Here is a 15,442-nt window from a genome sequence, read left to right on the forward strand (position 1 = left end):
ATGATGGGTATGTGGTTATTTGTTGCATCTCCCTTTTTCTCAATCTTTTTTTTTTTTTTTAAGTTTATTTATTTATTTTGAGAGAGCGAGAGAGAGAAAGAAAGTGCAAACAGGGAAGGGACAGAGAGAGGGAGAGACAGAATCCTAAGCAGGCTCTTTGCTGTCAGATGTGGGGGTTGGACTCATAAGATGTGAGATCATGACCTCAGCCGAGATCAAGAATAGGATGCTTAACGGACTGAGCCATGCAGGGGCCCCTCTCAATCTTTCAATTGCTTCAAGTATTATTTATTTAATAAATTTAAAATTATACAAGTTTTTAAAAAATATTTATCTTTTTAGAGCTTAGCACAGACTATTTTTAGCACTAAACTTAAAATACTCCAGAATTACAAAGGTTCTATAATTTAAAAAAATACAACGGTGGTATTCCGTATAGTGTCCAGCAGAGTTGACAGGAAAAATCAAACATCTAAAGTGCTGTGGAAGAGGCAAAGAGTAGAAGTTACCTCATGTAAACATGGCTTTATATACTATTTTCAATAAGCACTTAATGAAAACCTACTATGTGTTAGAAGATTAACGAAGTGCTTATTCTTCAATTCATTCTTAGAGGAAGATAAACAGGCAAATAAACAACAATCTGTAGGTTCTCTGGTTCAGGAGTTTGACTTTAGTTTCAACACTTATAAGCCATGTGGACTTAAGCAAGTCAATTAAATTCTATGTCTCAGTATCCTCACAAGCTGAAAATAATCTTAAAGGTGGGGGTAAAGATAAAATAAAGCAATTATTGGGGTGCCTGGGTGACTCAGTCAGTTAAGCGTCTGACTTAGCTCAGGTCACAATCTCTGAGCTCGTGAGTTTGAACCCCGCGTCAGGCTCTGCACTGACAGCTCAGTCTGGAGCCTGCTTCAGATTCTGTGTCTCCCTCTTGCTGTCACTCCCTGTTTGTGCTCCATCTCTCTGTCTCAAAAATAAATAAACATGAAAAAAAATTCACAAAAAAATAAAGCAATTATTATCATGACTGGCACACAGTAATCCCTCAATAAATACTAGCAATTCCAATGTTGTAATTTTTTCCTTTTTTGTCATTATAATATTGTTTTCATTGCTACTGTTAATGCCAAAGCTAACGGTTGTCTGAATAAGAGCTGTGGACTCACACTGCCTGGCTTTGAATCTTGGCTCCTCTTTACCATCTGAGAGACCTTGGCTAATTTATGTGACCTGCCTGCCTCAGTCATCCTTTCTGTAAAATAGGAATCACAGGACTTTATTAAGAGGGTTTCTGTAAGAGTTACAAAAGGAAATACATTAAAGTGATTAAGACTGTGTCCTATACATAAGCATTCAATAAATCGGTTATTATTACTACTAATAAAAAATAGTTAATAAATGGAAGACAGGACACATTAAATACAATCATATCTAAATGTGGATACCCAGAGATCCCAGAAATAGGAAATTGTGCCTATCAGAATACAGGAGTGGGGGCTAACAGAAATGATGACCTCCAGGAAAAAAGTAGGAACAAGGTACAGTGGAGAGAGTATCCAAAAGCTTGAAACCCTGCTATGCTTTTAACATAAAGGTACTTTTCATCTTTTCCTATGTAAGTAAAACACAAAAACAAATAAAACCCCTCAAACTTGTGAACACACTCAGATTAATGCTAAAGGCAATTGAGAAAGTGAGACTTTTCTTTACGTTCCTCGGCTTCTACTGGTAATATCAGAAGGTCTCCAAAAACCCTGTTCTTCAATCTTCAGACATTCTTAGTGGTCCTGCAGGATCTAAGCACCCATACCATTTGATTCCCACATTTAAAAATCTGAATCTTCCAGCTAATTGGTCCTATGTGACATACTCTAACTTCCTTGCGAGTGGGAGGCAAATAAAACAGCTGACTTGGTAATCCATGACCCGAAGTCTGTCTCTAGGATGAAATATAAAGCTAGTAGTGCACATTTTAGGAGCTCAATAAATATTTGCCAAATGAACACCAAGCTACTCTCTAAAACTGAAAAGTTAGCAATGCTAATTTTCCTTTTTAAAAAGCCTTGGGGCGCCTGGGTGGCGTAGTTGGTTAAGCGTCCGACTTCAGCCAGGTCACAATCTCACGGTCCGTGAGTTCGAGCCCCGCGTCGGGCTCTGGGCTGATGGCTCGGAGCCTGGAGCCTGTTTCCGATTCTGTGTCTCCCTCTCTCTCTGCCCCTCCCCCGTTCATGCTCTGTCTCTCTCTGTCCCAAAAATAAATAAATGTTGAAAAAAAAAATTTAAAAAAAAAAAAAAAAAAAAAAAAAAAAAAAAAAATAAAAAGCCTTAACTTTTCTAGAGGTTTCACAAAAAGTAGAAGCATGCATCCCATGAGCGCTGCTCCACCACACACACACCACCGTAAATACCTCCTCAGCAAACCCAGGGACAGGAAACTTAACAAGCTGGTACGAAGAGTGGAGGAAGAGAGGTGGACTAACAATGAGACAGAGACACATAATCTGAATAACTGCAGAGAGTGTGACCTACAAAGCGAGCAACGATAGTACTGAAAATGATCATAAAGAAAAACACATCTGGTCTACTTTTTGACTGAAACACATACACTAAATTTTCTAGAAATATAGCATCAGATGAAAAATTATAAGCAGGGGAGCTTTCTTTAAATATATTATTATATGTTATGTATCAAAGGAGTGTGAAGTATGTCACCTATGGAAAAGCAGTTTTAATGTGTAAAACATTTTTAATAGTGTTAATTTGATGATAAACTGCCAAACTATTAAGGTGGTTTATAATATAAATCACTTATTTTCTAATATAATATAGTATAATATAATATAATATAATCACTAACATATCACTTATTTTCTTTCATCTGTGTAGTTATGGTCCCATTTCTATTTCTAATGTATCTTTATGTCTCTTCTCTTTATTTTCTGATCTGACCTGCCAAGAATTTGATTATTTTATTGGTCTTTCAGAGAACCAGCTCTAACTTTTATTGAAATATTACTTTTTTCTATTTTACCAAATTCTGCTGAATCCCTGTGCTTCCACTATCACAATGTTTAATACTCTCTTTTGGTTTCTTAACCTGCAATAAGCTCACTCATTTTTGTTCTGTTTTCCAATAAATGTATTTACAACTTTAACTTTGCCTCCTGCTAGAAATGATGTAAACTACCATATAAAGCTTTATTTTTTAACCAATATCTTAAAAATGATAAATGATCTGCAGTGAGAAGTCCCAAGCCAATTTCTGTATAAAAGTCAAAATCCAGAGAGGTAAGTGTAAAGTCTTTGTAACAACACATGGGGAAAGAGGGACAGCATTCAAAGCCCAGGGCCAGACCAAGATGAAGACTCTTTGGGGAGATCACCTCCATGTTAAGCTGAGACCCAGGCCTGTTAGTTTCAGGATAAGAACAAACTACAGAGAAGTCAGAACAAGATAAACAAAACAAAACAAAACAAAACAAAACAAAACAAAACAAAAGGGGGATAGAAGAAAATCAGTTGTTGAAGGAGAAGTTGTTGAAACCAATCTTAGGAAGATTTGCATCCTGGAGACTTAAGGTCTTTATACTTGGCCCCACCAAAGACCATTATCCCTAATGGCAATGTTCACAGTATCCAGCAGAAGCCAAATCAAAGTCTCTCTAGAGGAGGGCAAATCTACCTTGGACGCTGGAGAACCCTACAAATAATTCAATGACAACAACCAGAAAGCAGGCAGGCATAGATAATCAAGCACATAAAGAAAACAACATGAACAACAACCAGTAGAAACATTCCTCACAGACTTTAGTGGAATTACTGGATACAGATTTAAAAATAATGCTTATCTGTTTAAATAAATATATGATAAACTTGAAAGTATGTGCAGGGTATAAAAATCTATTTAAGATATATCAAGCATGAAAAAAGAACAAACATTACTTCTAGAAAGGCAAAATTTTAGAATTCAATAGACATATTTAGCAAAAGATGACCAAAAACAATTCAAACACAATATGAAAGATCAGAAGAAATCATCCATTAATGCATTAAGGAAAGAAAAAAAAAAAAAAAAAAAAAAAAAAAAAACGAACAAAAAGCCAGAAAGGAAATTAAGAGACATGGAAGGTAGTAAAAAAAAAAATCTGAAAAATATTTAATCAGAGTCCCAGAAGAAGAAAGAGAATAAAGACAATATCTGAAGAGATAACTGATTTTTTTTTTCCCCAGAACTAATGAAACTCACCAAGGTACAGATTTAAGAAGCCCTATAAACCCCAAGCAGGATAAATAAAAAGAAATACACAACTGAGTTCTTCTTTTTGGAACTGGTTAATATTTCCACTGTGGCCTAAGAGTCAATTTTTGTGTTCACTACACTTGTATTTTAAAGTTTTATACTAATTTGGAGTGCCTGGTTGGCTCAGTTGGAAGTATGTGCCTCGATCTCTGAGTCATGAGTTTGAGCCCCATGTTGAGTGTAGAGAAAGTAAATTAGTACTTACAAATAAATAAATTAAAATAAAATAGGGGTGGTGTCTGGGTGGCTCAGTTGGTTAAGTGTCTGCCTTTGGCTCAGGTCACAATCTCATGGTTTGTGAGTCTGAGCTCAGCATCAGGCTGTCTGCTCTCAACACAGAGCCTGCTTCACATCCTCTGTCCTCCTACCCCCACCCCCTGCTCCTCTCCCACTTGCCCGCTCTCTCAAAATAAACTTTAAATAAAGTTTTGTGCTAATTTGCACAAAGTTGGATGCATGTACAAACACACATATGCTTGCTAATTGTATCATTCAATATTTTCCATTTCCCTTTATTTGGTCTACTTCATCTATCAAATTCTAAAATAGAGAAGTTAGAAGTCTCTCCTTTATGAATGTGGATATAGTTTCTCCCGGCATTTATATCAGCTCAATATACTTCCATGATCTACTGTTAAATAAATAAAATTCCATGACTTTAGGGACCTTATAGCAGTAAAAATAATTTCTTCTTTTTCTTTTTAAAATGTGTTTGATCTTGATTTTGATTATGACTACGACCAGTATTATTGCACTTTCTTTCCTATGATTTCCCTAGTTTCATTGATATTTTTCTGTATATGTTCCTAAACAGTTCTACAAGGTTTACTGGGGAAAAAAGTAATCTCTCATTTTCTTCCTTCCCCGAACCTTTTCTTCCTTCCTTCCTCTCATTTTCTTGCTTCTTCCTAGAAATAATCCTGTTAGACTCTTAGATGATTATTTTGTCATTTACTATCACGTCATTAAATAAGATGCTTGTATGAGTGCTACTTGATCTTTTTAGTTCTAGATATTATCATATTACACAAATTGAAAGCTTTCTTTCACCCAGCCTAACCATACATTCCAACTCTACTTTCTTCTTTAACAAAGTATTTTTTTTTTAACTTTGTTAAATGTTTATTTATTTTTGAGAGACAGAATGTGAGTGAGGGGCAGAGAGAGAGGGAGACACGGAATCCGAAACAGGCTCCAGGCTCTGAGCTGTCAGCACAGAGCCCAATGTGGGGCTTGAACTCGGGAATGGCAAGATCATGACCTGAGCCGAAGTCAGATGCCCAACCGGCTGAGCCACCCAGGCACCATCAATTCTACTTTCTAGCCTTCCACCCTCATTTGGGTTAGGTCAATACTCACAATTACATTATTATAAAGTTCAAAAGTTATTTATATACTTCTACCTTCAGCCATGACACAGGAGATAGCAACAGACCAGGCCTACCAGCATAATCAACAAATGAGACAAAATACATGAAATAACTGTTTTCAGACATCAAACAACAGGTACTGAACAGCAAATCTGTGTCCTCTGAGAGGAAAGAAGTAACATAGATGAACGCGTTGAGTGTCTGTCCCAGCTTTCTGCTCTTCTGGCACTTAGTAGACCCCTGGCTGGGCCAACAATCACACTGAGCAGAGGTGACAGTGATCAAAACCTGAAGAGGCTGAGGCAACTGAAATATATGGGGCAAAATATCACAAAGAGGGAAATGGTCCAAAAAGAATTCCAGAAATCTGCATAGAGGAATCCTGTGACAAATAATGAATTTGGAGAGGAAATAAAACAGAAGTAATACCAACCACGTGTAAATTTTTTCAGAATATAGAGGACGAGGAAACATTTCCTAACTCGTTTTATGAAACCTGTATTACTGTGATATCAAATCTAAAAACAATATAAATAAAACCACATATAAATACCTCTCATGACATAGACATAAAAATCTTTCTGAAAACATAAGCAAATTAAAAACAGTAGTATATCATTATCAAATGAAGTGTATCCTTGGAAGGGAAGGCTGATGCAAAAATCAATCAACCTAAAGTACCATTTCAACAGAATGAAGGAGAAAACACATGATAATCTCAAAAGAAGCATAAAAGGCATTTGACAAAATGCAACACCCACTCATAATAAAAACTCAGAAAGCAAGGAAAACGTCCTCAACTTGATAAAAGCCATCTACAAAAAACTCACAGGCAATAACATACTTAATTGTGAAATACTCAACTCCTTCCCACTAAGACTGGGAACAAAGATACCTTCTATTCTTACCACTTTATTCCAATGTTATACTCGAAGTCTTAAGGCATCTATTTAACAAAATCAATTGTTCTATGTATGAACTGGAAAATCAAATTTTTAAAATACCACATGCCAAACCTCAACAAACATAAAATAGTTACAGGTAAATATAACAAAACATGCTATATACTACTCCATATGCTGAAAACTACAGAACATCGTTTTATAAATGTTTAAAACCTACAGAAATACAAAGATAAACCTTACTGATGAACTAGATGAGTCAACATTTTTAAGATGTCATTCTTCCTCAAATTGACTGGTTTATTCAATTCAAGATCAATCAAAATCCCAGTAGGTTTTTTGGATAAAATTGCATACTAAATAAAAAGCTTATGTGAAAATGCTAAGGTCTTAGATGCCCAAAATAAATTCTATAAAAAATAAGTCTGTGGGGGTGCCTGGGTGGCTCAGTCGGTTAAGTGTCTAAATTCAGCTCAGGTCATGATCTCACAGTCCATGAGTTCAAGCCCCGCATCGGGCTCTGTGCTGACAGCTTGGAGCCTGGAGCCTGCTTCGGATTCTGTGTCTCGCTCTCTCTCTCTCTCTCTCTGACCCTCTCCTGCTCATGTTCTATTTCTGTCTCAAAAATAAATAAAAACATTTTTAAAAAACATTAAAAAAATAAGTCTGTGGGTGGATGTGGAATGTATTCTAGAAATAAACTTACACATTTATGAGCAACTCATTTTTAAGAAAGAGTTCAAAGATCTTCAACAGGGAAGGAATAGTCCTTTCTACGAATGCTGCTGTAACAATGTATCAGTAGTGGGGGGAATATCTGAATCTCTACAACATATCTGAGCCATGTAGAATACCATTACTTTTCTTTTCCTGCACAACTTTTGTTTGCTCTGATTAGATCTGTATATGTTCATTAGTAATTCAACCACCAAATGTCCTCCAAACGTTGCAATGGCCTCACAACACATTTCTCTTTTAAAACACCAAGTGTCCTCTCATTTTTATCTTTTTGTAAACTGCCGCCCCTTGCAAATTTCTGATCTGCCACATTTTGAGTTGGCTGTCCTTATATGAGGCACAGCTGCCATCTCTCCTATCATCTCAGGAATCCCATTGTAGTCTCTCTTGTGTTTGATTACCTCTTTGCTTTATCACACATACTCTCTTCATTTCTTCATGTTGGTGAGGCATATTGTGCAGTAGATTCCTGAGAGAATCTCAGGAGAGAGATGCACGGAGGGTAAAAAAATAATTTTGAGATCTTTCAGGTCTGAGAATGTCTTTTCATGTACCTTCACAATTAACAGACAGATAAGGAGTTCTAAGGTGAAAATAAATTTCCTTCAGAAGTATCTTCTAGCTTCAAGACTTGCTTTTGAGAATTCTGAAATGATTCTGATTCTGGATGGTCATGTGTAACCTACTTTTTTCCTCTTTGGGAGCTTGCAGACTTCTTTGTTTTCAGTTTTCTGTTATTTAAAAATAAAAAAAAGTTTGTGCCTGACACTTGATAGGCCTTTTTAATCTGAAAATATGTCCTTTGGTCCTGGGAATATTCTTCAATCATATTTTTGAAGATAACTTTCCTTCTGTATAACTGTGGTCTATTTCTAGAACACTAACTTATTTGATATTTAACCTCCTGGATAGATCCTCAAATAAAGCTATCTCTTCTCTCAAATACTCTACCTCCTTTGTCTTTTTGCACTGTTTTTTTAAGAGATCTGCTCAATTTCACCTTCCAACTCTCTCCTTATTTCTGCTATATTTTAATTACCAGTAACAATGTTTATCCTTCACTGAATTTTTTCAGACTATCTATCTTGTTCTTATTTCACGGATGCAGTATCTCCTATTATTTCTGAGATGAAAATAATAACTTTGACAAAGTTCTCATCTCCTTGGCCATTATGGTTTCCACTATGAGTCAGTGTTGTATGATGCTGCATCAGTACCTGTGTTCCCAGGTATTTTTCTCCGAAATGCTGCACTAAAAGAACATACAAAGGCAGTCTAAGGAATGACCAGGTAGCCTGTGACTTTGTTTATGGAAATACTAAGGTCCTTCTGAACCCATTAGGCTCAACAACTAGGACCGAACAGAAACATTAAACTCTCCTAGTTTTTAAAACCTACCCACCTCTCTGCTTCTCAAAAGTATTAAAGCAAAGTGGACCTTTATGCAAACAAGCAGGTTTCATTTGTGAGTCCAAACCAGGGCTTCCTTCAACGAACTCCTCACCTGCACTTCCAAGTTTATTTAAATCATCTCAATTTGCCATTTCACAGTGTGACCTCTACAGGCCACTTTCCCAGCAGAGTTGGGCTATGTGTGAATGGCGGCTTCCTGGACTTCTACAAACCTTGGCAACACTGTGCTCCTCTGCGTTAACACAACCGCAGAGGCTAGTCTCTAGAGACATACAGACTTGCTGGTCCCTGAGATGGGCTGCTTCGTAACCACAGGTGGCACGTGTGCTCAGCACACTCTCTGGCAAGGCTCAGCCGGGTCTCAGACTCCAAGACTCTCCGTGGTCTGCACCTGCTGCTGTCCATGACCCACTCCGGCCGGGAGACAAGTAGAAGCCAGGTCCAGTAGTCAGGAGACCAAGCAGAAGTCCCAGCAGTTGTGGTTACGTTAAGTCAACAAGAAACCGAAAAACTTCTTCCGGGTCTGACTTAACAATAACCACCCCAGCTAAAGATTATAACTTGGAAACCCAAAAGGAGGTTGTCTCACAATTCTTTTTTTTTTTTTTTTTTACTTTTGGTTTTTTAAATTTACATCCAAGTTAGTTAGCATATATTGCAACAATGATTTCGGGAGTAGATTCTTTAGTTCCCCTTCCCCATTTAGCCCATCCTCCCTCCCACAACCCCTCCAGTAACCCCAGTTTGTTCTCCATATTTATGAGTCTCTTCTGTTTTGTCCCCCTCCCTGTTTTTATATTTTGTTTCCCTTCCCTTATGCTCATCTGTTTTGTCTCTTAAAGTCCTCATATGAATGAAGTCATATGATTTTTGTCTTTCTCTAATTTCACTTAGCATAATACTCTCCAGTTCCATCCACGTAGTTGCAAATGGCAAGATTTCATTCTTTTTGATTGCTGAGTAATACTCCATTGTATATATACACCACATCTTCTTTATCCATTCATCCGTTGATGGACATCTGGGCTCTTTCCATACTTTGGCTCTTGTCGATAGCGCTGCTATAAACATTGGGGTGCATGTGTCCCTTCGAAACAGCACACCTGTATCCCGTGGATAAATGCCTAGTAGTGTAAGTGCTGAGTCATAGGGTAGTTCTATTTTTAGTTTTTTGAGGAACCTCCATACTGTTTTCCAGAGTGGCTGCACCAGCTTGCATTCCCTGTCTCAAAATTCTTTATGAGAATTCGCACCCTTAGATAATCTCTCATCTTTTCTATTGATCCTTTCTCGTGATCTCAGCCAGTATTATTTTGTAAATAACATTCCATATGCTAACTCTCAAATTTATATTTCTATAACAGAACCAAACTTGAATATTCACCAATCTATCCAATATCTCCACTTAGATTTCTAATAGAAACCTCAAACTTAACATGTCTAAAATTGAATTTCTGATCTTCTCAAAAAACCTATTCCTACAGTCTTCTTCATCTCAATGGCCATCCTTTACTTAACAGTTGCTTTAGTCCAAAACCTTAGTCACCATTTCTTCTACTTGTCCTGTATAGTGAATATCAAACTTTATGAATCTTTGTATGTCTGGAAAAAATTTTTTTTTTTTAAGTTTATTTATTTTTAGAGAGCGAGTGGGGAGGGGCAGTGAGAGACAGAGAGAGAGAATCCCAAGTGAGAGAGAGAACCCGGTGTGGGGTTTGATCTTACAAATTGTGAGATCATGACCTGAGCAGAAATCAAGTGCCACCAAGGTGCCCCTGGAAAAACGATTTATGATGCTTTTACATATGAATGAAATTGACAATTCTTCAAAGTTATTCACCCTCAAAACTTCGGGAAAAAAAATTCTCTGTAAAACAGAAACAATGGTATCAGTTTTATTCTACAGTCTATGTATTTTTCTCCCATAAGCTTTTAGAACTTTGTCTTCTAGATATTAAAAATTTCACAATTATACAAATAGATGTTAACATTTTTCAGTCATCTTGTCTCAGACTCACACAGCCCTTCTAAGGACAACTGCTTTTCATGCGAAATTTTCTTCTAGTGGTTCTGTATTCTTCCCGTTCATTCTTATTTCACTGTTTCTGTAGCTTCTCTTAGCAGATTAGAAAACAGTGTATCTTTTTTATGCTGCTGAACTTTTCTTTCATGCTATTTTCTATCTTTTTTTTTTGTACTATATCCTGCAAAAAAAATAAATACTCAGCAAGATCTTCCAACTTAATTTGTTCTTTTTTTTTCTTTTCAAATTTTTATTTAAATTCTAGTTAGTTAACATACATTAATTTGTTCCTGTGTTCACTCTGTTCTTAGCCCACCCATAAGATTGTTCATTTTCAGGATCTCTAATTTGCTCTTTAAAAAATGTTCCTTCTACATTAGATATGCCATTCTTTTTTATCTGTTTGAGAAGCATCAGTGACACTTTTAAATGTTTCTTTCTGTTGGCTTACTTATGGTAGGTTCTTTTATTTACTGCTTTTTTGTGCTTCTCTTTCATAATGTTGGTATTCCTGAAATGTCTGTTAATTCTTGGTTGTAGCAATCTTTACATGTAAGAACTCTGTCAACCAGTCTATAAATGTTATTTCTGTTTACTGCAGGATGCTCTTTTGTGACTGCAGAGAGGACAAGGTGGTGGTATATCAATAATTCATCTTCTGAGCATAGGAGGTCTTAGTTCCTCCAGGGTATCTTCATCCACCTTAAGGCTCTGACCCAAATTTATAACCAGTGTTCCAGAGAGAGAGCATCTGTCTGTGCTACATGGCATAAAAGATGGGCTGGATCCATATGCTGCTTCAGTGCAACACTCAAGCAACCACATTGATATTTTCCTTAGGATCGTAAAGGCATCACTACTCTTACCTTTTCTCAGTAGCCTTATCTTGAGTACTTGTTGAGTTAATGTTTCTTTCTTAAAATTGATCCCAATGGCCTACTGTCTTTCAGATTCTCCACACTTGCTTGTCTTCCCAGAAAGGGACCCTACTATTGATAACCAACTTTGCTAAAATTATTTTATTTTATCTTTAACATGTTTCTACTTTTTTCTCTACTTTCTAAGAATTTAAGGTGATTCTGGGTAATCCCTTAAAACTGAAGTGGATTTCTTTGAAATCTCCCCACATAACTGATTTTTCTCTAATGACAACTTAACAATTGGACTTTCTATTAAGACTCTACTTCAGGGGCGCCTGGGTGGCTGAGTCGGCTGAGCGTCTGACTTCGGCTCAGGTCATGATCTCACGATTCATGAGTTCGAGCCCCGCATCGGGCTCTGTGCTGACGGCTTGGAGGAGCCTGGAGCCTGCTTCGGATTTTGTGTCTCCCTCTCTCTCTCTGCCCCTCCCTAGCTTGCACTCTGTCTCTCTCTCTCTCAAAAATAAATAAACATTAAAAAAAAATTAGAAAAAAAAAAAGACTCTACTTCACAGCACACCAAAAGAAAAAAAAGAGAAAGAGATAAACTTAATGAAGTCAAAAAAATTCACAAGCCTTATAGTTTTGGGCTATACTAAAAGTCACCACTTTCAACAAAATAGTTCAGTACAATTATCTTCTAATGGAATGACCAGGAACCAATTTTTAAAATATGACTAAATGTTTAAAATCTACTAACACAAATTTATTATAAACTTTGATCAAAGCTAATATTAAGGTTTCAGTTACTTTTCATTCACATTCTTAAAGTATATTAACTATACAAAAAGATATAATATATACATTATAAATATCTATTACAAATGTTATATATACTATATACAAATATATATATAATATATATGTAATTATGCATATTATTTAACACTTAAATAGACCTAACCTTTTTTCATTCATGTAATATATACTGCATGCCCACTAGATTAAAAACCAACAACTCATTAATGCACTGCCTTCTGAGACATAATTCCTCTGGTAAGGAAATTCAGAGATAAAATAAATATCCTATTTATCCAAATAGATAAATCTAAAACACACTCCTGCTTTCTTGAAATTTGGTAGTAATGAACACAAGAGCTCTTTGAAATAGGTAAACAGTGAAGGAAGTTTAAATCATACTAACAGACACCGGAAAACAAAAGCAAAAGAAATAGATATTTGCATTAAGCCCTAGGTCACCTTCAAAATAAAATGCAGCAATCCTACTCACTCTATTAAGTGTAACTATTATGTTACACTGTAACTACACTGTAACTATTATGCCTGCCTATTTATTTATTTATTTATTTATTTATTTTAATTTTTTTTTCAACGTTTATTTATTTTTGGGACAGAGAGAGACAGAGCATGAACGGGGGAGGGGCAGAGAGAGAGGGAGACACAGAATCGGAAGCAGGCTCCAGGCTCTGAGCCATCAGCCCAGAGCCTGACGCGGGGCTCGAACTCACGGACCGCGAGATCGTGACCTGGCTGAAGTCGGACACTTAACCGACTGCGCCACCCAGGTGCCCCTATGCCTACTTATTTAAACAAGACCCAGAAAGATTAAAACTCACAGAATTTTTTAGCCTTATATTTGAATTTCAAACCTACTGCCCACTAGCTGATGATACCTGGGGACAAGGTACTTAAAAGGCCTACTTTCAACGTACAACAGAAACAGCATTACAGCCTCGAGTTATCATAAGGACTCAACAAATGAGTAACCATTACCTTCTGAACCAGGATTTCTCTGTCATTTTAACCCATAACCTCTTTTAGTAAGCATCAAACCATCTTCCCTATTTTGTACTAGAAAATTAAAGTGAATTTCCACCCAGGTGAAAGTGTTTTTTCCAATTTCACACCATCCTACCTAAACCCACTGCCTCCCTACTCCTAATTCTCTTGAACATCCAGTTCCGCGGATCTTTTTAATTTCTCCAGATAGGAAAACTAAAGGTTAACCAGATAGATTATATGACTTTACCAAGGTCATACTATTTCATTGTATCTTAAAAATATAAGGCTACACATAAAACCACCTGATGTTTGTAGATTCTTTTAAATCTACTTACTCATTAGGTTAAATAAATAAATAAATAAATAAATCTACTTATTCATAAGCATGGGAGGAAAAAACTACACAAAGTTACTCTGAAGTATTTACCTTTCTACATGCAGGACAAAGCCCATTTTCATCAGTGCGAATTCGATGCCAACAAAATCGGCAAATCTGATAGCCACAGGTGCAAGGGAAAAAGTTGATATCATCTATCTCCAAGGGCTCCATGCAAAGAGGACATTCCACAGGGTCTTCCTTCGCATCAGGACTGCGAGACATCTTCACGATTATTGAACAGCAGCAAAAGTTTATAATAACTTAAGGGAGAAGGAAGTTCAGCACTGAGAACTAGACTGTAGAACTTCAAAGACCTGCATGACAAGAAACAAAACATACTGTTTACTACTGAAAATGGCATTTCAAGCATCAGGAATCATATTATCAAAAAATTTGGAAAATATTAAACAAATTCTGCTATCATCTCAGAAGAGATTTCAGAATGGAATTCTGAAATTTTTTTTTTTGAAGGTCAAAATAAAGTCTAGCATTATTCACCTTTTGGATTCAATATAAAAACAAAAGAACTTTCTTTTTTCTACATCTAGTACTAAATCACAGCACATTTTAGGGGAATAAATAATACACATCCTTAAAATACACTTTAAACAGTCTTTGACCTAAAAGTTAATAACACTGCCAACATAACCGAAGGAGTATTATAGTATTCTAAAATGTGTCAGAAAATAATTATGTTTACAAAATAAAGAAACAGAAAAGGTTTCAGTCATCTATAATTACATGTTAATATCAAACCTTTACCACAGAAAACAAAGACCTGAAAAATACGCCAAAGAACCCAATGTATACAACCAAATATGTATATTATGTCAATGAAAATTTCTGGTAAAATAAGCACATAAAAAGCATTTCTATGGTAATGCTACAAAATTGTACAAAAAACAGGAAGGGGAAAAGAACCAAATAGATTCCGTATTCCAAAGTCTTTTAAAAAATTAAATAGTTTTTAGGGGTGCCTGGGTGGCTCAGTCAGTTAAGTGTCCAACTTCAGCTCGGGTCATGATCTCGTGGTTCATGACGTCGAGCTCAATTCGGGCTCTGTGCTGACCACTCAGAGCCTGGAGCCTGCTTTGGATTCTGTGTCTCCCTGTTTCTCTGCCCCTCCCCTGCTCATCCTCTGTCTCTCTCTCTGTCTCAAAAATAAATAAAAACATTAAAAAAAAAAAAACTAAAAAAAATTAAATGATTTTATATTTAAAAAATAAAAAAATAAACTGAGATACTCTATAAATAGTGGGTTTCAATGTGGGTTTTCTACATACCATAAAATTTCAGAATATTAAAAACCATAACATCTGAAGGGCACTTTAGAAAATGATTTGGTAATTTTTCTAAGATGTATTCCTGACAATGCCTGTGACTTCAAAATATCTCTGCATCTAGAAAAGAATATTTCAAGTGTTCCTTTTGACATGAAAGTCTTTTCTCCAAGGCTAACCCTGTAAATAAAGTCATTTTTTAGAAAGGAAAAATAAATAAATGAATAAAAATTAAATAACTTATTGGGGTGCCTGGGTGGCTCAGTCAGATGACTCTTGGTTTACACTCGGGTCATGATCTCACAGTTTGTGGGTGTGAGCCCTACAATGGGCTCCAGACTGCTTGGGATTCTCTCTCTCTTCCCCTCTCT

At 36.2% G+C, this 15,442-nt stretch overlaps 1 protein-coding gene across 6 annotated transcripts in view; it reads right to left on the minus strand.

Annotated features, from left to right (window-relative positions):
* Window positions 1–15,442, minus strand: part of CNOT4 (CCR4-NOT transcription complex subunit 4) — a 148,545-nt gene that overhangs the window by 70,694 nt on the left and 62,409 nt on the right. For all 6 annotated transcript variants that reach the window (XM_006929399.4, XM_011280578.4, XM_006929400.4 and 3 more), the window contains exon 2: window positions 13,840–14,105. In XM_006929399.4, the coding sequence (XP_006929461.1) occupies window positions 13,840–14,013 (174 nt within the window). In that variant the 5' untranslated portion in view covers window positions 14,014–14,105. The remainder of the gene's footprint in view (window positions 1–13,839; window positions 14,106–15,442) is intronic.

The sequence above is a fragment of the Felis catus genome, chromosome A2 (assembly GCF_018350175.1).
Source record: "Felis catus isolate Fca126 chromosome A2, F.catus_Fca126_mat1.0, whole genome shotgun sequence".
Taxonomy (NCBI): Eukaryota; Metazoa; Chordata; class Mammalia; order Carnivora; family Felidae; genus Felis; species Felis catus.